The sequence below is a fragment of the Sebastes umbrosus genome, chromosome 10, assembly GCF_015220745.1.
Source record: "Sebastes umbrosus isolate fSebUmb1 chromosome 10, fSebUmb1.pri, whole genome shotgun sequence".
Lineage (NCBI taxonomy): Eukaryota > Metazoa > Chordata > Actinopteri > Perciformes > Sebastidae > Sebastes > Sebastes umbrosus.
The window spans coordinates 6,401,619-6,423,981 of NC_051278.1; the positions used below are offsets into that span (position 1 = coordinate 6,401,619).

At 41.2% G+C, this 22,363-nt stretch overlaps 1 protein-coding gene across 6 annotated transcripts in view; it reads right to left on the reverse strand.

Annotated features, from left to right (window-relative positions):
• The window catches only part of LOC119495195 (homeobox protein Meis1), a 234,174-nt gene that overhangs the window by 125,489 nt on the left and 86,322 nt on the right, over nt 1–22,363 (reverse strand). For 2 of the 6 annotated variants that reach the window (XM_037781440.1, XM_037781441.1), the window contains exon 1: nt 11,570–11,661. The exons of 3 other annotated variants lie outside the window; for them this stretch is intronic. In XM_037781440.1, coding sequence (XP_037637368.1) covers nt 11,570–11,583 — 14 coding nt within the window. In that variant the 5' untranslated portion in view covers nt 11,584–11,661. Of the gene's footprint in view, nt 1–11,569; nt 11,662–22,363 lie in introns of those variants that run through there. One more of the 6 variants, XM_037781447.1, reaches the window with a different exon arrangement.

Genomic DNA, 22,363 nt, shown 5'->3' on the forward strand with positions numbered 1-22,363 from the left:
CTATCAAGTGTGATATTTTTTGGAATGTATCACACTAAATAATTAACTTATTTCTCCAATTGGAGAACAAACTGTTAAACAACAAAACGAAGATCAATTAGATGGCAGGAGGGTACTTTACAACAACAGCTACAGTTTGTCAGAGTTTACGAGGTACACCTGAATGCACCATGACGTCCCTGTCGCCGCCCGCATGCTTTACTGTACAAAGCGATGTAGACACGCAACCGATTTTGAGTGGACATGTGGGCCACACAGCCACGGCTGAAATCACCAAACAGTTTGATGAGTGCCGTTTTCTTTGGTTGCTGAAGTCTCTAAATCTTCTGCAGCCTACAAACTGTAGTTTTTTGGTTAACTACGCGTTTGTGTTTACATAACTCACGGGGAAGGCAAAATGTTGCCACACCGCTGACTTCAGGGAAGCAGGATTTGACCACTTCGGCCATGGTGTCTCAAAAGGTAGCTGCAGACTACCTTTAAGATATGCTGTGTTGTCTTTGAAGTGTTGTTGTTTGCCTTTGGAGGTACACAAATAGGATTTAGAATTAAAATCATGACACCCCTAATTTTCTAATAGAAAATAATACAATTTAATTGTTCTTTGGTAGGAAATATGGTCGACAGCAGCTCCTGCACACAAACTCTCAGTGTGACAACATTTCCTGCACATGATTTCACCACTAAATAAACTGCACAACATCCCTTCAGTAAAGCACTGTGTGTCTCCAAGCGTCGAGGTGTCACTCAACCTCCTTCACCACCAAACCGACTAAAACAAACTGGCTCGGCGGACCTCGTCTTTGTTCCCTCCGTGTTAGCTGTCCGTCACTTTGATTGGCAGACAAGTGTCAGAGTGAGGGAATGTCGCGGGAAGCCGGGAAGAGAGCAAAAGCCACGGCGTCAATCTCAATATTTCATCTCGACCCCCGAAGAAGGGCTCGGCGGTCTCATAGTTTAAATTCTAATCGTGTTAGGCCACAGGGGCATGTCATTTAGAAAGCCAGCCTCAGACTCTCCGTCCCTCTGCTTTCCTCCCTGGCCCAAACAAATTATTAGAAGATTCCATTATTTCTCCATTATGCATATGTGTTTGCGTGTGGCTGGCTGTTACAGGCCGGGGAGAAAGAGCATGGGTAAATAGGCTTGGTTTAGCCCATCATGGGCCAATATGTCTAGCCCCGGACACAGCTGGGGTCCTCAGGGGTCCTCAAATTGGTCATCATTAGAGCCATAATGCTGCTGTTTGCATCTACTAATGCCTCAGTCCAGATGATCAGTGTGCAAAAAGGATGCTACTTTCTCTGTTTTTCTGTCGTTCATTGTCGTCAGTCTCATTCACAGGGGACAAGTAGGACTTCAGATGATTAAAGAATTACCCTCCAACCTCTGCACTCTGCAAAACTCATTGACAAAGCTTGATGTTTGTGCTTAAAATGCATTTAAAAGACCTTGGGCCTTGTGGTGAGATTGTTTTATCTAGTGTCGTTTCCAAGATCAAGAGTGAACTTTCATTTAAATTAAGGCAGTCAAAGTTAGCGCGATAATAATGCAATAATAACACATTAATGCAAATTCGTTTTAACACCACTAATTTCTTTAACGCATTAACGCTACTTGTGGTTTTTAAGTTGTAGCGGGCTCATATATTCATATATATATACTCGTATTCATATATATATATACTCATATGTTTTCATGATATGAAACTAGAACACCTAAGGAATCCTAACCATGACATTCTAGCTTGTCGAGAAGGAGGTTAAATAACGCTCCAAATGTATGTTAAATTTTGGCAAGGAAAAATGGGTAAGGCCATTTTCAAAGGGGTCCCTTGACCTCTGATCTCAAGATATGCGAATGAAAATGGCTTCTATGGGTACCCACGAGTCTGCCTGACTCGTTGATCCTTTATCTAACCGAAGTTTGTGAAAGTTAAAATCTATAGCCCCGATCACGACTCTGAAATATCAGTAGCCTAACTGTGTACTGATATATACATGGCACTGTCCGTGGTGCTGAAGTAACAGACGGATCTGTAATTGCGACTTTTTTCTCGGAGTCCCGCCCTTCTGTCAGTTTCGTCTTGGATCGATAATATTCTATAAAAAATATAGCTGGAAGGGAAGGGTTTCATGGTTTGCTTTGCTAATTGCAGGCAAACGAAACAACCCGGGTCCGACCCCCCTGTTAAAAATTTAAAAACCGCCTACTGTGTAGCAGTGTACTCCAGGACATCATGGCATCGCTGTCGGTTGTGGTCAAAGGTGTACAAGACCACACTTCTGAAAAAGGCTTTTCAACCAAAGGAGGCATTGAAATGCTGCTTTTCAGTCTGGTGTTAAGTCACATTTTAAAAGTGCTCAAAGAAATAGAGATTTAAAAATGTGCAATTCCATGCCAACTCAGATTAAATCCAGAACAGCTACTAAATGCACCTTGTGGGGGGATTTGTTTTTGTCAGTGAGTTTTCGAATGCTCCACTGCTGCCTACATTTTCATAAAATTAGCACAAAAAATTGTCTTGGATTGGAAACGTCTTAGATTTGTGATATCCTGATTTAACATTTGTGCTTAAAAAAATATTTTTATTAATAGGTTTCACTGCTGCCTGCATTTTTATGGATGAGGATTATTTTCTGTAAGAGCATTATAACTTTTGCGCATGATTTTCAATTTGCACAATGATTTTTACATTACAAACTAGAGTTATGGCTGATTCATGCAGGATTTAAATGACTGATATTCAGTTCTGTGATGCCCTGTGTTCAACTGTCAAATGAGATGACACTCGTTCTGTGATAATAATATCTGTTGAGGTTTGAATGCATGTTTTTGCATTTGTTCCTCTATCTCTCCTACTCTCTAAATCTAACTATGATCCTCATTGACAAATAATCTCAAAGGCAATAGAGAAAACACACACAAACACACACACAGCAATAAAGCCACCCGCTATGGACATCATCAGGTTTTTCCATTCATTATAAATGAGAGCAGAGGGAGTTTTCCAGATCATGAAAGATATAAAGAGAATTGTATTGCATTAGACGATAATCCATATTTCTGCCTTGGACAGTGTGTCAGGGTTATTTTTGGCAATGTCAGCTGGCTGTTTTTAACGGCCTGCATATTTATAATGTCATGGTTTTATATTTTACAGCCTCAAACGGATTTCCTGCAGTTGCAGGGCCATAATCATGGTCAGTTCATAACTCACCAGGGATTATTGATGCACTTTCACATCAGCATAACATATCCCATTTGGTGCAGCAGATGCCATTAGCCAATGCACCTTACAGCATCAGGGGTAAATATATTCTCAGTGTGGCTGGCTGCAAAGGCGATCAAACCACTAGAACAGTGTTTGTTTCACCACTTTAACCACTGTCAGGGGTAAAAGTTACTAGACGTTCAGGCCAGTAGAAGTGAAATGTACAACAATCAACCCACATTGCTGCTAGCCTAAGTTAGGTAATGCACATGTAAAACCAAATAACACAAGTAAAGGACTTTACCTTTAAGGTGATTAAATCATTAACGGAAACATGCAGATGTCCATGTTGATTAGCAGTAATTGTGAACCATCTGTACATAGTACTAATGATTTTCAACTGTCCTCCATGCTACATAAAACTATTTCTATGCCGTATCATGACCGATGCACCTGCCATTTTTGTTTGGTTGTTTGTTTGTGTTAATATGACCTTGCTTTGAAAATGACTTGCTTACATTTTAACACTTGTTTAAATACAAAACAAACATTTTAATTTGTTTTTGACTGCCCCATTTCCCCCCATTATTGCAATCAATGTTTTGGAAGTTGTAGCCGGCTCAGTTTTAAAGCTGGCATCATATGAAACTATAAAAACCTAAGGAATCCATTGTTACCAACCATGTCATACTAGCTTGTCGTGAAGGAGGTTAAATAACGCTCCAAACTTACGCTAAATTTTGGCAAGGAAAAACTGTCATGTCCATTTACTAAGGGGTCCTTTGACCTCTGACCTCAAGATATGTGAATGTAAATGGGTTCTATGGGTACCCACGAGTCTCCCCTTTACAGACATGCCCACTTTATGATAATCACATGCAGTTTGGGGCAAGTCATAGTCAAGTCAGCACACTGACACACTGACAGCTGTTGTTGCCTGTTGGGCTGCAGTTTGCCATGTTATGATTGGAGCATATTTTTATGCTAAATGCAGTACCTGTGAGGTACTGGACAATATGTGTCATTGTTTTGTGTTGTTAATTGATTTCTAGTAATAAATATATACACACATTTGCATAAAACAAGCATATTTGCGCACTCCTATGTTGATAAGAGAATGAAATACTTGACAAATCTTCCTTTACGGTACATTTTGAAAGGATAAAAAAATGTGTGATTGTGATTGTTGAACAATGTAGAGTAGCACATGCTGCTTAAAAAAAGCCCATTGGGAAAATGTTTAGACCTGTTGCCATAACAGCACTCATATCACATGACCAGGATGAGAGTGAGACACATTAAGCCAGAAAATGCAGAGCTTGAGCCAGATTTGGTCTCAGCAACTATACAGCGCCAACCATTCAGCCGCCTCACCTTGCACACTGCTCTGTCCACACTTGTTACAATGTGAAGACTCCTGTCAGTAAATCAAGTCAGAGGGGATCATTAAGTCCTAATGGCTCTACTACAACTGGACCCCCTGTCTATCCAACAACCGGCCCCTCAGCGCTGCAGCCCAATGTGGCAAAATGTCACCTCTGAAAATTAGCCATCAAGCGGGGGGCAATTTTCCCCCCAGCTAAATTGCTAAATAAGTAGCGAGGCTGTAATAGGTAGCAATCTGGGGCTAATCTGATGAGATCATTTGGGAAAACGTTGGACTGGGGGTTGAGAGGACGGGGAGGGGAGCTCTGTGTGTCGTGTGTGTGCGTGCATTGTGTAAAAAAGGTTGTGTGTAGCTGCATGTTTGTGTATTTACAGGTGTTACACTAGCCTTAGTAGACCTCTTCATGCGTGGGCGTACACACTTTATACTGTAGATGTGAACGTCTTTGTATATGCATGAGAGTACGATCGTAACTAAGCGTCATCTAAGCTTATGTTGTGACTGAGGAATCGCGTGGACACAGCTGGAGGGTCACGTGATCACAGACGTATAGCACTGTGTGTGTATGTCACTGTGTGTGTGTGTGTATGTGTGGAAGGAGGCGACATGATGGCAGGGGTGGAGGGTGAATATTACTGTCGGCGGGCACCAGATGCCAGCTGGCAGGGGCACAAAGGGAATAGACGGGGAGTGGGTTGAACAATTACTGTTATTCATAGCTGAGCCAACAGAGAAGGTCTTTGCCATTAAGAAGCACACAGGGCCGGATTCATGCAGATACGTGTGGATTTAGAGCCATACAAACAGGAGAAAATAGCTGTCGATCTTCCATTGGTAGTGAACACACACACTCACTAAGACCTACACACATCCTCTATCTCTATCTCCCTCACACACATACGGGAATGTTAATATTTGTTACGCAAACAACACAATCTTGTCAGTCCTGTATATCATCACATTGTTTGTACCTAACTGACAAAATAACACAACCTGTCTCATCCTGATTGGCACGTTAAGACTTAGTTATAGATGTTAACTCTAAACTGAAAAAAAAAAAAAACTTGGACGACGGGTTTTTCCTTTGTTTCAACAGTTGCCGCTGTACAACCTCATTTTCTCATAACCCACTTTTGCGGAGAACTACAGTAATTGTTATTAAGTTCAATCAGAATGGGGTCAGCACTGGAAGCCACTCGGCCCTGTGTTTAGTAATTAACATTTCACAGTGAATATCTCATTACGGGAGACAAAGGTTGCTAATAGGAGGCTCGGCTAGTGAGAACATGGAGGTGGAGCGACAAAGCCCCTCCAGTTTTAGTCTGGATGCAATCAGTCATGGAATTCACCAGCAGCTCACATATTTCTGCTTAAGTTCCTTAATAATGGAACAGAGTAATGTCCACACAAGATAACACACAGAGATTTTAAACTGTTATTTAAAGAATTTGGTGGTACAGAGCTTTATCCCAGACAAGGGAATCTGCTCCAGTGAGCCTTCACCCTGTGTTAGCCTGGTGTCCTTTTTAGCCATCTGCGGATGGCAACGTCGCTTGGTTGGTTCCAGTGTTGATGTCGTTAATGACGGGATATATTCGTCAATGATCTTTTTTCCAAGACAAAATGATGACGAGATGGCACCAATGTCATTAAACACTGTTATGATATCAACATGCAATATTGTTGTTGTTCAAAAAATAAAAACTTAAAAACACGTGTCTGTCCAGAACCTTCTGTACATCCCATATTGATGTTTCTGACATTTTGAGATGTAATTTGTTATGGACTTAGCTGTGTTATCTAACAACAAAGCAGTCTGAAAACAGCTGGAACAACATTTGAGTGGGTATTTTTCTTGTACGACTTTCGAAAAGATATTTTCTTGTTTTTGTTGTTTTTCTTTGCCATTTCGAACACGCCGACCAAAGTTGGATCAACCAATCTGCATGCTTGATGTGCAGGACCTACTGTTAATATCCTTTACTGTGTAGGTCATAATTCCAGCCTTACAAAAGCAAAATGCACACATGTCAACGCAAAGTGAATGAATTCCCATCTGCTGATGCAGCGCCGGTGGTTGCCTCGTGAATACTGGTCACCTTGGTTTGAGGTTAGATGTCATTTCAAGGTAAACAGCTCTTCAGGTTTGTATTGCAAATGTTGTGGCAGGAACCAAACTGTACAGTAAGAGGGGGGGGAGAGGGTGGTGGTGCAAGGAGACACTTGACTCAAAGCAAAAAGCTGGATATGGTAGCTTCCAATCAAAAACATCTGGATTCCTATCAGACAGGACAGAAGTCAGTGATTATCTTTCTTAAAAGAGCCTCTAAATGGACTTCATCATTACTGTGCTTTACTTTCAAACTGAAGCTAGAGGTGATAAAAATAAAAAGGAAATGAAGAGAATGCTGTTATGGCTCCTTTAAATGATGAACACTGTAAAACACAGGCATTCAGACAGGGAAGAAAAAAAAAAACTCAGACAGATATAAAGACACGGCGTGATCCTAAACAGACGGCAGACAGAAACCAAGCAAGACCTCATATGCTTCCGATATGGTGAAATACAATGTACTCACATTTTACCCCCTGCCCAGTACAGGAAAATGACTGTCAGGCTCACTTTTCTTTATCCTTATCTCTCTTTCTTCACATGAAAAGAGAGAGAGAGAGAGAGGGATGGTGCCGTTGGATGACTGCCTCTATTGGAAAAGCACCTTCTTTGATCTGCCTTTTCTGACCTATGCTAGACCTCAGAGGCCTCATCTCCCTCGATAACAAGACAAAGAGGGTAAATGTGTTGATAGTGGCAGACGGTGCTGGAATTCTGGGCAAATGTGTCAAATTAGTTCTCACGTCTGGGCCTCATTCCTCTCCACCTTGCTGTGATCTTCTCTCCGCTGCTCTTTACACCCCAGCTAGTCTATCCCTCACTCCTCCCACATGCACCGCTCCATTCCTCCTGTGACCCTGTCCCTCGATTCTCTCTCCTCCTCTTATACATCCATATAGATTTACACGGGGAGAGAACGACGGGGTTAAATGGTAAAAAAACAGAAAAAAGTTACAAGCTCATCCGTCGCTCACAGATGCGCATGAAAACCACGAGTGCCATTTTTGGGCTGCAGTCGATCTAAATCTGAACATCTATTTTGTGTGTTTATTTGATTTTCATGACGCCAGCCATGTTCAGTTTTTCATATTTGAGTGTCTCTAAGCCTGCCAAAGAGCAGGGAATGAATAGAACTTGTATTGCCAGGAAGGACAGAGAGCAGGCTGTTCTCATACACCGTTCGTAGCTATACCTACGAAAGGTAATGCACTGTAATTTGTATATATCCCACAAAACCAATACATATGTAATCCACGTAATTATGAACCAGGAAGTATAAAGAGCGACAAACGTAGTGTACGGAGGAGTTGGGGGTTTTTTGCTCAGGAGACCGCTGTTTGCATCCCGTGTGATACCAGAAGTTAACGTTGATTTATTTGTCACACGTCCATCATTATTTTAACCCAAACCATGATCATTAACTAAACCTAATGAAGTAATTTTGTTGCCTAAACCTAATCAGGTTGTTTCCTGTGAAGACGGAAGTTTATTGGTGGCATCTAGCAGCAGCGCTGAACGTCAAACGTGTAGGAGAACTACGGTGGCCGACATGAAAACGTGAAAATGAGACTGGCTCTATCGAGAGCCAGTGTTTAGTTTGTCTGCTCAAGGCAACTGTAGAAACATGGCGACCGGCTCCGTGGAGAGGACCAGCTACCTATGTAGATATAAACGGATCATTCTAAAGTAACAAAAACACAATAATTCTTATTTTCAGGTGATTATACACTACAGAAAACAATTAAATAATATGATGCTCAGTCTACACAGCCGTCTTTCCTCTTTTCTCTGGATTTTAATGGTCATAAAAATGACAAATGGCCGACCCCGTACCCTGCAAAACATGCTTGTACTGTAAACTACTAATTTACTTCACCAAATATGTTTTAGAAGAAAAATAATTCTGCCTGGATTCACTTACTTTACAGAATCACTGCCTTCCGATTGTATGCCTGCGCCAACCAGTAAAGTTACAGTTTACAACTATGTCTGTCCAAAATGTCATCACTTTTGTGTAAAACTGTCAAAATTAGCATATGAATTCTTGAGTTATGGCCAAAATTGTGTTTTGTGAGGTCACAGTGACGTTTAACCACCAAATTCTAATCAGTTCATCCTTCAGTCCAACTGGACCTTTCTGCCAAATTTGAAGAAATTCCCTCCAGACGTTCCTGAGATATCACCTTCACGAGAATGGGACGGACGTTTACAACGTTGGCATGTTTAAAACTGTTTAAAAGACCGACAGTAATCCGGGAGAAAATACATTTCCCTTGAAATGTAATTGAGAAAACAGTTTAGTTGTATGGGAACGTAATTGTGTAGGAGACAGGGCTGGCTATTGAAGGCAAAAAAAATAAATATTCAAGACCGTGAGAGAGGGTAAACACAAGCGGGAATACGCCGAAGTGTGTTGGTGTGTATGACCCGAGGACATTCTCCTGTGTGTCCTCCCAAGTTCCTGAGTTTGCCTCCGATGCATTCTCCTCTACTTCTGCCCCACTCCACCAAGGGCCCCGTTATAAAGCATGGGCTCACAGCCTTTATATGATACCGCATAAAACCTCTCAGTAATGCGCTCTGTGCTTCCAGCGAAACCCCTGAGCAAGGTTATAGTGCTAACATGTACTGTATGCTTTATTTATGCATGAGCCACCCTTCTCCTTTCCGGGGAATTCTGATTCTTTTCCCGCGATAAAAGTTGCATGGCCTTACCCACTCCGAAGGGAGTAAATGATTTAACACCGAGGCTTACGGTATGGTAAGTAAGCAACTAATGTTAATTCAGCCTTTTTCTGATAGGGTATCAAGTGGGGGGCATTAATACATTTACCCTCCCATCCCCTTTTAAACATATGGAGCAGAGAGAGATGGAGCCCTGCCGTGTCACGCCACATTGATCACATCCAGTAAATATTTAGATATAAAGTTGTTTTGTCAGCTTGTGTAGCAATGAGAGAACTTTTCTTGGACTACTGATCATTTTCTTTTCAATTTTATAAGGCAGCAATTGTCACAAACAAATGTTCTGTCAGAAAATGTAGAAATTTGAAAATGACTGTACAAAGAGCACATGCTCAAACTCTATTTTGATATCAACTGTTTGCATTCAAACCTGTATGTTTTTGTATTCCTGTACGTGTAAAACTGTGTAAAGCAAAATGCATTTATTTACCACCCTCAGACTGTGCTAATGTGTTTATGAGCCAACCCATCCTCCCCTGCCCCCGATCAGGACTGAGGCAAAGGAGGCCACGTGTGCTACTTAACCCCCTCCCTCGCCGCATCAGAAAGCCTCAAAAATTCAAATCAACATTAAAATAGTTTTATGTGTAAGTAAGATTCAGTGAACTCCATTATTTTCCCCACTATTTGCTTGAATAATTCAGGGAAGATAGCTGAATTATGGATAAAGTGTACAGTTTGAAGAAGGGGTTCATGTGCAGCCTGGAGCTATAGCCTGGCTTTAATGATGTCTGGAGATGGTGGACGGGCGGAGGGAGAAGTCGTTAGCTTCACAGTCATTTTCTCAAAGATTAAAAACACGCTCTTAAAGCAGCAGGGTGGACCGGTGAACTGGAGGGGGCTGAAAGGAGTGAAAAATGTAAAATTCTGCAAAATTTTGAGAATTTCCTGACTCATACTCTCATCAGGAGGAGTACAGTAGGAGAGTGCTTCTCGATTTGGGCGATGTCGTCATGTGGTAATTTGCATTATTATTTAAAAGACAAATAGTTTCACCACTGAATATGATTTTGGTACCACAAGGACAACATTTGATCGTTAAATTGCGCAAGTTTGAATGTTATTTTTGTGCTTTAGTTGTTTTTTTAGGGTTGTCAAGATGAACGCGATAATAATGTGTTAAAACAAATTTCTTTAACGCATTAATTCAATTTGTGATTTTTATGTTGTAGCGGGCTCATTTTTAAAGCTAGAGTGAAGATACTGGTATTATATGAAACTGGAAAACCTAATGAATCTATTGGTACCAACAATGTCATACTAGCTTATCGGGAAGGAGGTTAAACATAATGAAAATGGGTTCTATTGGTACCCACGAGTCATCGAAACAGACAGCTGTTGTTGCCTGTTGGACATGTTATGATTTGAGCATATTTTTTATGCTAAATGCAGTACCTGTGAGGGTGTCTGGACAATATATATCATTGTTTTGTGTTGTTAATTGATTTCCAATAATAAATATATACATACATTTGCCAAAAGCAGCATATTTGTCCACTCCCATCCTGATAAGAGTATTAAATACTTGGCAAATCTCCCTTTGAGGTACATTTGGAACAGATACAAAATTTACGATTAATAATAAAATATAAATAAAATAAATTTATTTACAAAAGATAAAATAATAATAATAAAAAACTAGGGCTATCAAGCGATTAAAATATTGAATCGCTTGATAGCCCTAGTTTTTTATTATTATTATTTTATCTTTTGTCTTCCCTCTTAATTTTTCTCAGCTCCTCAGAGAGAAGCTCTAAAAACATTACAAAACAATTCAAATTTTAGAAATAAATAAAATAAATATTTATGACAAAAAATAAAAACACATAAAATAAAACAGTTCAATGTAGGAGCTAGTGCCAAGGTAAAAACCCAGAAGTTTTGCCTTATCTATGAACTGAATCTGCACACAGTACTGTCTGAACATTAAGGTTTTTCTCCCCTGAAGCTTTTGTATCACACAGCATTAGCTACACCTCCAGCATGCTCCACAGGTTCTAGTTTTCTTCAACTCACCACTACCCTATTTAAAAGTCTGGAATCTTAAACTGGCACAGCGAGGATTTATACTATTAGCCGGTAGCAATGACATCCAAAAACACACACTTACCCGCTCACACACATAAACACCCTTCAACAGCCAGCAGGGAGTCTTCCTGTTCCTACTCACTCCAACAGGGAGCCAAGCACAGACTACTCTCCTAATTACCCACCTTCCTCTAATTATCCAATCATAAAGCCATTAGCAGGCTCACACCATATTAACATGGTCCCGCCTACACGCCAATTTGTGCAGTGCCAAGATGCAACTGGAGGGGATTTTTCAGCTTGTAACCTTACCAAGTGCAGTATCATGTAGGGTAAGACTGTGCTTTTCTTGGCTCTTAACAAACAAATAATAGATTTCCAAAACAGGATTTAACAGCAGCTTTCATAATAAAAGCTCAGCAGTTAATTCACATGGCTTTAAATGGTACCTACACCCTCAAATACTGCTGTATCACAGGATATTCAAACAGTGCAACAGAGAAGTGAGGGAACAACGACTGTAGGACGCATGGCTACGTTTGACTACGTAGTGTGTGACGCAGTGGGTCATGGGACACGGGGAGACTGACTTACCACTCCAGCAAATTCTCATACCAACTCGTCATATACTGACGCATTGTCAGACCCCTCAGCGTCACTTTTCGGTCGCAGTAAACACGTGATTAATGCTGTGAATTAAACAAAAACACTTGCTAGGTTTAGGTTAGGTTTAGGCAATAAAGCCGCTTTAGTTAGGTTTCGGAAAAAACAACAGGGTTGGACTTAAAACTGCTACGTTTGTACAGTGAAAATGTGACTTAACGTTGTGAACACGGGACACAAATGGACAGCTGATTGTAAAGTGAAAGTGAAACGTAACGCATGGGACATGAACAGCGGTCTCCTGGATAAAAGTCAGAGCAAACAAGCCATGAGAAGCTTCTGTCAGACTCTCTGTTTCTCTGCTGGAATGACAGGGAAACCGGTGGAGTTGGAGGTTGTTTCTAGAAACGAAACACCCGACTGAAACCAACTGCAGGCGGCAGAAGACTTGCGGTGGGTGAAATTTTAAGTTGAAAAACAATCTAACAGAATCTTCTGTGTTAAAGAACTGTTCCACGATAAATTTTTTGATGTTTGTTTTTAACAATGTTGTTTTTCCACACCTCCTTCTTCCTTGTCAAAACCTGGCACCTTCATTACCCTCAATGCAACTCGATCGCCAGCTGTGTTACGCTAGTAGCAGCTAATGTAGCATTGAGCCGCCAGCCCCAAGCAGGGTTGAGGAGTGAGCTACAGAGGTCTGGTAAGCCCAAGAAACGCTCACCAAAGGATTTATATACTTTATATTTTTATACATACTTTGTCCCCATTGACAAAATACAATGCCAAAGAAACTTGTGGAGATGGTGAATGCTGGTAAATCTATTATTGATATGTGTTCAGTCCCAGCGGCATGTTGTGTAACAGAGTATCCAGATTGTTCCCTCCTTTATTCATACCCATCAGAGGGATGGCAGGTTATTGGAGGGAATGGGGCGGACGAAGAAGACACAGAGCACAGATGTTGGCGCAGCTGCAGCGCAGAGGAGAGGCTCGGGTTAACGGCCAGCGGTAGACGTGCACAGACTGTGTGAGGGGGATACTGCGGTGCTAGCTGTAGAGCTAGCTCATCCACCTGACTGATTTGGAGGTCGCGGCAGAGGTCAAATCTGCCAGAGTGAAGGAAGATATGGTAAAAGTGAAAGAATTGGAAGTAAAGAAGTAGAGACTCAAGCGCATGGAAAAACAACAAGTTAAATTAGAGGCATTTAGAGCTCTCCAACAAGAACTGACAAATCAAAACTTACAAATAACACTTTAAAAGTGGCAAAACTCATCCAGATAATTTGTATTTCTCTTCCCTTTGTTATAATCTGGCAGCAGTGAGTGTTGCAGCACATTACAGCATCTTTTTCAAACTCTCTCTTATTGCCATTTGGAGCTGCAAACATGCAAAGTTGTCCAGCGCAGCTATAAAAACTGAATTATCTCCATCTATACCTACTTACAAAACATTTTAAGGCTGGAAACAATTTCTTTCTATGTCGATTAAAACTTTTATTTTCTTGATATACTTCCTTCCATTCTCCCAGAAATCCCACTTGGTTCTCTCTCTATGTCTGGATCCGTACAGCTGATAATCGCGGGGCGATAGGTCCAGCAGTGCAACGCTTTAATAGACTCCAGCAGAAGCTTTGGCAGAAAGTCGTGCCAAGGCCGGGAATGAAACCGAGCCTGTCAACATTGGCAAAGACACAAACAAACCCACAGAAAAACTGTATCGCCACACAAAATGTGGAGACAAATCCATTCATTCTGCCTTCCTACAACAGCAACTCCGAACACTGGCTCCACAGTGACATTGTTTTATTTGATGACTTGATCTCTCAGTCTGTTTCTCTGTGAAAACATCCTCATTATCTGACCACACAAGCAAGGTGACGGAGAATAATGGCGCTTTGTCAAAACTGATCCATGCCCAAGGTATGGACTGACAATGGAGGATTTCAGTGTCTCGTCTTTATAAAGCCACACAGCTGTCCCCCCCTCTCCCTCTCTGTGCACAATCAAACCTCTGCCATTCAGTGCCACAAACCAATAAACGCTGCCTTTGTTTTAGCTTGACACCATTGTTTGGTCTTCATAAAGATTTCTCTTCTTTTGGCACAGATGCTTTTTTGTTTCGTTTCCAACCGAGCTGCGTAGTTTTCCTCTTTCTGTTTCAACAATGATGCTCACTCATTTTAGATTTTTTTTTTCCCCCTTTTGCAGTTTCCCTGATCCACATGTGTCCCCTGTAATGCTGAAACTAAAAAGAACAATTATTCTACTTGATCACAACTATTAAATAATCTCCTTTCAAACAGATGTTGGCAGCGTCTTTGTTGACGCTGTGCACACCCTGCTAATAAATCGTATCTGAAAATGTAATCTTTTGATATAAAAGCCAAGGTTAGGCTCCGAAAAGAGATGCAGAAGACACCAGACACTTCAAACGGACCTCAAAACCATGTTTTGGTTCGGCACGGACACACAGAAAGAGAGCAGGAGAAAGGGAGAGAGTGACACACCCGTGGAAAAAAAAAAGCACGACAGATGCAAAGACAATCTAAAGATAGATTAAAAGTAAAACGCTTCCATATGTATAAGCAACCAGTAAAATAGTTGCTGTGTTGAAATTTTTCTCAAAAGCTGAAGCACTGAACTGCTGCGTAGCACCCCCTGTTGACGCAACGTTTCCCCACACGGGCTTTATTTATGTTTTATCTTATCTTCAGAATCAAAGACGTGTTGAAGAGTCGGTGTCAGAGTTACTGCTTGAGTTGAGATAATAATAATAATAACTTTATTTATATAGCACTTTTCAAAAACAAGTTATAAAGTGCTTTACAAAGACATAAAAAGCAACACAAATTAACAGGTAATAAATAGAAATAGAGTTGATACAGTAAAAAAATGACAAGTAAGGTATGAAGTACTAAAACACAAAAACAACAAGTAGAATAATAGCAGAGGAAAAACTGATTAAGAGAAAGCAATTCTGAAAAAGTGTGTTTTTAAAAGAGATTAAAAAGACAAAACAGAGCTAGCCTGCCTGATCTCCTCCGGCAGGTCGTTCCAGAGTCGTGGGGCCGTGACCCCAAAGGCTCCGTCTCCTCTGGTTTTTAGCCTTGACCTAGGAATAACTAAAAGACCTCTGTCGGAGGATCTCAGGCTGCATTCAGGCTCGTAAGGGGTTAGTAGGTCAGTGATATAATCAGGGGGCCAACTACATCCGTGCTTTAAAAGTAATCATTAAAATTATTTAAAAATTGTTCAAACGTACAATGTAGAGATGTTAAAACTGGTGTTATGTGGACTCTTCTGTTGGATTATGTGAGTCCTCTTGCTGCAGCATTTTGAACTAGCTGGAGTTTGGGGAGGTTGTGTTGGGTGAGACAGGAATAGATTGAGATACAGTAGTCTAAACAGGATGTAATGAAAGCATGGATGACCGTTTCTAGATTTTTAAAAAATAAAAAAGATGTCATTTTCGAGATATTCTGAAGTTACAAAAAGCACGCAATGAATAGTCCATAATAGCATTGTGTTCCCATGTCCCTGTTTAGATTAGATCACATACAGCAAATACATCGGGTGCAGCAAAGAACAAATGATATAAACTAGATTATATCTACTCGTGTCTAAAAATGCACAAACCAAACTGTGGATTAAATGATCTCAGCCGAGCAGCCGCCACTCCTCATCCCTCCCTGCCTGCATCTCCTCCTCCTCCTCCTCCTCCGCCTCCTCCCTCTCTCTCCTCTTTTTGGAGCGGTGTCGTCCCCCCGTCATCTTCAGGTCATAATGTAACATGACACCAGCGGTTGCAACAAGGCCGGCCAGCCAACCCGAGCGTTTAAGACCAATGAATATCATTTGCTCCCGGTAGGTTCCCTGGCGCTTTCAGACGCTACCACCGCCAGACTGAATCAGCGTTCGCGCCTGTCATGTCTCTGACGTGACGGAACACACACGGACACACACTCTCACACACACAGACGCACAACAGGCCAAAACCACACACACACACACACACACACACACACACACATATATACTGTACAGGGAGCTGTACCACGGCCTGCACTTTCAAAAAAAGCTCAGAAGACAGGCACACATGCATCAACACACACACACACACACACACACACACACACAGGATATTGTCAGCCTCTGGAGACCACTTTGTTGTTTCTGATGCTTCTGTCATCCTCAATACGCTTCACGCTGCTCTTACAAATCCAGAGATTTCTCACATCTCACACTTCTTATGCCCTTTTTTTATAAAAAAAAAAAAAAAAAAGCCAATAGCTTTCAAGGGTTATCACCATGCAAACCACATTAGGACCCTTTACAGGTGAAAGCAGCCTTGGTGAGCTCCCCTCCCTCATTAGGGGGATTAAAGACGAGGCTGCCCTTCTCCTGGGTTAGAAACAGCCACAATAACCCCCCTCGCCTCTCACCTCAGCTCTGGTTTCCTGGCTTAGACCGCTGTTTAAATTCCCTCCTGCCTCTGAAAATGTCCTCCCTGGGGATCCCCGGGGCTTTGATCAGCCGCCCCCAATGGATGCACCCGTCCACCTCCGAACACACCCCCTAACCCCACCCACCCCACCACTAGGGGGGGGAATAAGAGGGCTGGAGGGGGTCAGGGGTAATGCTGCTGGAGATAAGAGAGAAGAGGCGAAGAATGAAAGGGGAGGGAGGTCTTGTAAAGATCAACTGGGGTTGGGTAAAGGGGTGGATAAGAGGGAGGGTGGGCTAATGAAACCCACTAATACCCCCTCCACACACACATTTAAGTAGCCTAATTACCTGCCTGATCTGGTGCAATGACAGCACCTGCAACGAGGGGTCAAAGCCCGCAGTTGGGATGCGCTAACAACCTTGTTAAGAAATACCTCATGTTAATGAGAGCTAATCATGTTGCGTATTTAGTTTCATGCTAATAGGGCAGCATGCGATCTGAAAAGATCACTCGTAACGCACAGACCAGGGCAATGTCTTTTCATCTTGAAAGTAGCGCTGCGCTGGACGCCCGGCTTCACAAGTCGGGTCGTGGGCATCAATCTTACATGACTGAATGTATATCACATGCATTCGTGCACGGCAATTATAATCAGTATTTGACATGCAAGGAGTACCGTATGAGGCTCATTTGCATCGGAGGAAGAAAAACGTGGATACACGAGGACGAGACGTGATTTTTGCGAACCCACAGGAAAAACTCTGAGCTCTAATAATTCAACGGTTTGAGCGACTCAAGTCTCATTTCCCTAGAAAGTAAGAGTGATTTAGTCCAGGCCTGTTTGGATTTCCTCATTCAAGACCCTGGTTTGAGTTCCTTACCTGTACTGTGTTCACTGAAACTAATCCCTCTCTATACAGCAGATAGTAAAGCAGCTGTGTTATACAGTAAACGTACTGTATATATGCGGGTAATCTATTCCCAGCATCCAGGATATCAAAGCAGATCATAGATAGAGGAGCTCCCAAACTGCTATCTCATCAAATTAACGTTTATTAAGATTAAAATGATGCTCCGATTAAAGCGGGAGTGTATGACGATGAGCAAAGTAGAAGAAGCTAAGACTGCCCGAGGCCCAAAGCCGTGACCAAATACAAAGTTTTTCAGAGGAAGTGATGAAGTAAATTGGGGAAAATTGGGCGGAAAAAGGAGACAAGGAGCCAGTGTATTTGGTAAAACAGTGTTGCAGCCAAAATATTTCCCTTTCCCTGTTTGAAACTGGCAGGTGAGCCAATTTGGACTGAATTATGTTGTACATATAAGTCTGGAATTTGCACATAAAGCTCTGAAATGTGGAGCGAGCTGAGGCACTTTCTGCTCTTCAGCCTCACCTTATCATACATTTATTCCCTATTACAATACAGTCTCATGAATAATGATAAAGTGCAGTAATCTATACTGAAGTTATGCTGATGAGAGAGATTATCTTCACGCTAACTAGGAAACGCTGAAGAAATGCTCTGATACTGGGCACAGTTTAAAGGAATAGTTTGAGCAAATAAGCATATTTCATTTTGGGAAATATGCTTCCTGGTGGGGAGTTAGATGAGAAGTATTGGCACATAACCCCCTGTAAAACAACGGATTGTTGTTTTTACACGTCGATATAAAGTACGGATTAATCAAACAAGATATAAAATGTTAATTAAATAGCTTCAGAGGTGCTGGTAGGCCAATTTTATATCCATTAGACGGAGCCAGGCTAGCTGTTTCCAGTCTTTATGCCAAGCAAAGCTAACCCAGCTGCTCACTGTAGCTTCATATTCAACAGACAGATACGAGAGTGAAGTCATGTTACAATACCGATAAGCGTATACTCCCCAAAATATCGAACTGCTGCTTTAAGGCCAGGTGGTAGCACATTTAAAGATGCCGTTGGTTTGGAGCAGTGGGCAACCTCCGCGGTCTGAGAAGTGAAGCCAATGCTGAAGTGCCTTAAACTTGCATTCTTTCTAACAGCCAGCAGGGGGCGGCTCCTCTGGTTGCAAAAAGAAGTCTGATTGTATAGAAGTCTATGAGAAAATGAGCCTACTTCTCACTTGATTTATTACCTCAGTAAACATTGTAAACATGAGTTTATGGTCTCAATCGCTAGTTTCTAGTCTTCTTCAATACAGCATGATGTTCATTTAGTTAATTATGGTCCCATTTAGAGTCAAATAGACCATAAAGCAGGGGATGCTTTAGGGTTTGATTGACAGGTCGCTATCACGGCGTTATCTGGTCTGGGAGTTGTCCGTGTTTACGTCCCTTTCGCAGTGTGTTTTCAGTTCATAAAAGTTAATTGTACTTGGCGACGGACAAAAACCAAGATGGCAACGGACAAAATGCCGAACTTGAGGCTTCAAAACGGCAGTCCACAAACCAGTGGGTGACATCACAGTGACTATGTCCACTTCTTATATACAGTCTATGGAAGTACTGGGAAAAAAGTGATTTAATAATAAATAATTATAGGCCATATCATCTCTACTGACTTGCCTGGTATGATTGTGAAAGAGGTAATAAATTGCATTCTGAGTAGGGTTAAATCTTAAATTTAACTTGAATCCTGCAGAAACCTGACAACATCTGGATTTTTTTGTACGGATTAAACAAACAAGATGCAACATCTTTGGAAATACTCAGGCTAGGTGTTTCCCCCTGTTTCCAGTCATTATGCTAAGCTAACCTAACTGTCTACTAGCTTCAGAATGGTATCAATGTGTTATTGTGTGACTTTGTTGTTTTAAAGGGTTAGTTCAGATTCACCAGATGGCGACGGCCAAAATGCAGAACTCAAGGCTTCAAAACGGCAGTCCAAAAAACAGTAGGTGACGTCACTGTGACTACGTCCGCTTCATATATACAGTCTATGGTTTGGGGGTGTTGGTTAAGGTATAATCTCTCCCCACACACAAATATGTGTTTGCCATTTGGTTGGAGAAGGAGTGTAGTTTTTAAAAAGTGATAAAATGATGGTTAAAGCTAAACCAACGCAAATTGAAATCTATTTAGGTTAAACTGACGTCACATTGCATTCAAACTGTTAAAGTTTAATTGGCCAGAGTGAGATCATCAGGGAAGGCATCCCAACCCTGAAGTTTTCTTTTTTTGATCCTGAGAGGACTCTTCTGTAAATGGGCACCTGCACTTAGTGTGGCTAAGTATTAACGTTCTGCATTTGATGCTAAGTGCTCGTTAAGGTCCTTGAGGTCAATTCATTTTCAAATGCAAACCATCTGCATTCAAACACAGCAAATTACACCCACATATCATAACATCGAGATAGATGAGTCAACTTAACGTATCTCATCCCTCCAGCTTTGACGATGATGCCTCACTAAACAGCTCTAAACAAACTCTCTCAAAGCCCTGATGAATAAGTGAAGGGATAAAAGCTACATCGATACCATTCTAACGCATTAACGTGCCAAATAAATAAATAAGTGGAGGGAGCAGTGGGGGGGGGACGTTGCACATTCTTTTGTACATTGAATCTATCTTATCGGAGCGTGTAAAAATAGCTTGACAGAGGCTAATTGTGCTCGTTGCTGAATAATGGATCACAGCGGAGAGGGCCTTCCTGGAACTGGGGCGGGCACGACTGTTCCCTGCTGAACCTTCGGGTTCCTCTCCACGCTTTTGCCTTCAGGTAAAAAATCTGCCACAACCCCCCCCGTCTCTCCCTTCCTCACCCACCCCAACAACTCTTCTCTTCCTCCTCACTCCCGCTCATCTTTATCCTCCTCCATCGCTCTCTTCCTGCTTTGTTAGCGGGTGTCCAAGAGTTTTTAAATGACAAATGAGGACCAAAAACTTTTTTTTTTTAAAGGAGCAATTATGACAATAATGATGCATGTTTTTAAGTCTCTTCAGTTTGGGTTAATTTTCTTTATTAAATCTTGGTAAATATTGAACATGTTAAAGTTAAGATCATACTTTCTACTCCAAATTGTGGAATTGTATCGGACAATGACTTTCATGAGGATCAGAAATCAAATAGGGGGCTTAAAAATTTATAAAATTTACAGCCCTGTCTTCTGAAAGTTACGTTCCCATACAATGAAGCTGCACTGTGAATTACATTTTTACATTTTGATTACATCTGTTTTTGACGTATCACAAATACGCTTGTATTGATATTCTGAAGAAGTACACACAGGGACGAGGTCGGGTTGATGGATGGTTGAAACAAACACAGGACTTTCACCCAGGAGAACGCTGTTTGTGTCCTGTGTGAAACTAAAAGTCAGCGTTCACTTATTTTAATTTACAAAGTCATTGCCAAACCATGAATTTTTTCACTCGGGCTGTCAATCGATCAAAATATTTAATTGTCCATACTTAATCATGATTAATCGCAAATTAATAAAAAAAAAAATTATCTGTTCAAAATGTACCTTATAGGGATATTTGTCAAGTATTTAATACTCTTATCAACATGGGAGTGAGCAAATATGCTGCTTTATGTAAATGTATCTATATATTTATTATTGGAAATCAATTACCAACACAAAACAATGACAGATATTGTCCAGAAACCCTCACAGGTACTGCATTCAGCATAAGTATTATCTTGACTCATAACATGGCAAACTGCAGCCCAACAGGCAACAACAGCTGTCAGTGTGTCAGTGTGCTGACTTGACTATGATTTGCCCCAAACTGCATGTGAATATCATAAAGTGGGCATGTCTGTAAAGGGGAGACTCGTGGGTACCCAGAGAACCCATTTTCATTCACATATCTTGAGATCAGAGGTCAAGGGACCCCTTTGAAAATGGCCATGACAGTTTTTCCACGCCCAAATGGGAAACTGAGTCCGCTACAACCTAAAAATCGCACATTGTGTTAATGCTTTAAAGAAATTAGTGGCGTTAATGTGTTATTATTCCCCTATTTTTTTTACTGCAGTTAACCAAGTAGTTTTGTTGCGTTTTTGTTTTGTTTCAATTTTCATCGTTAACTATGTGTTTAAAACAGTTTAAAAGTGCAATTGTAATCTGGGAGAAAATAAGTTTCCCTCAAAACCTAATTGAGAATGCAGTTTCGTTGTATGGGATCGTAATTTTGTAAGAGACAGGGTTGGAAATATATTATTGCAGGGGCAAAAGTGCCATCAGTAATGAGTACATTTCTTCTGTTCCCAAATTAAATTGAGACAACCATCACGCAGGCCTCTGTAGGTTATTTGTAAAACCTTTTTCTTGTCTCAGAAAGAGGGAATGGTCTAAAAACAACCAAATATTTAGCATAAAACAGCATTATCACACACACTAATGCAACAATAAAATATAAGTCAGCCAATATGGTGACATAAAAGACATCCAATTTCCTTTAAAAATGGTTATATACACCACCGATGTTACTCTTTCCTAATATTGGTGGCATTCAGGCCGTATAGCATGAAGTCAGATTCTTATGTTTAAGACAACGGAACAACAATTAAATCCAAAAGTTGTAGTTTGCCTAAACCCTGACAGCAAAAGAAAGAAAAACTAATCCTCTTACTCTGCACAACCCACAAGTGAGAATGAGGCTTTGTTGGTAAATACCCGTATCAAGTTTGTTGCTTCACATCTAATATGGCATCAAAGTTGTCGTCCATGTGACTGGGGGAGTTGAAAGCGTGAGGTTGCATCTTTGCATAAACGTCTTAGCCGCTATCGTCTCATCAGAGGAATGTGTGCAGCTGATGGAAGACTGCTTACACTTATTCCCCTCCTCGACTAAAGGCTTGTTAAAAACTGCTTTCCCCTCCGATCTGTCGTTTGAAATGTG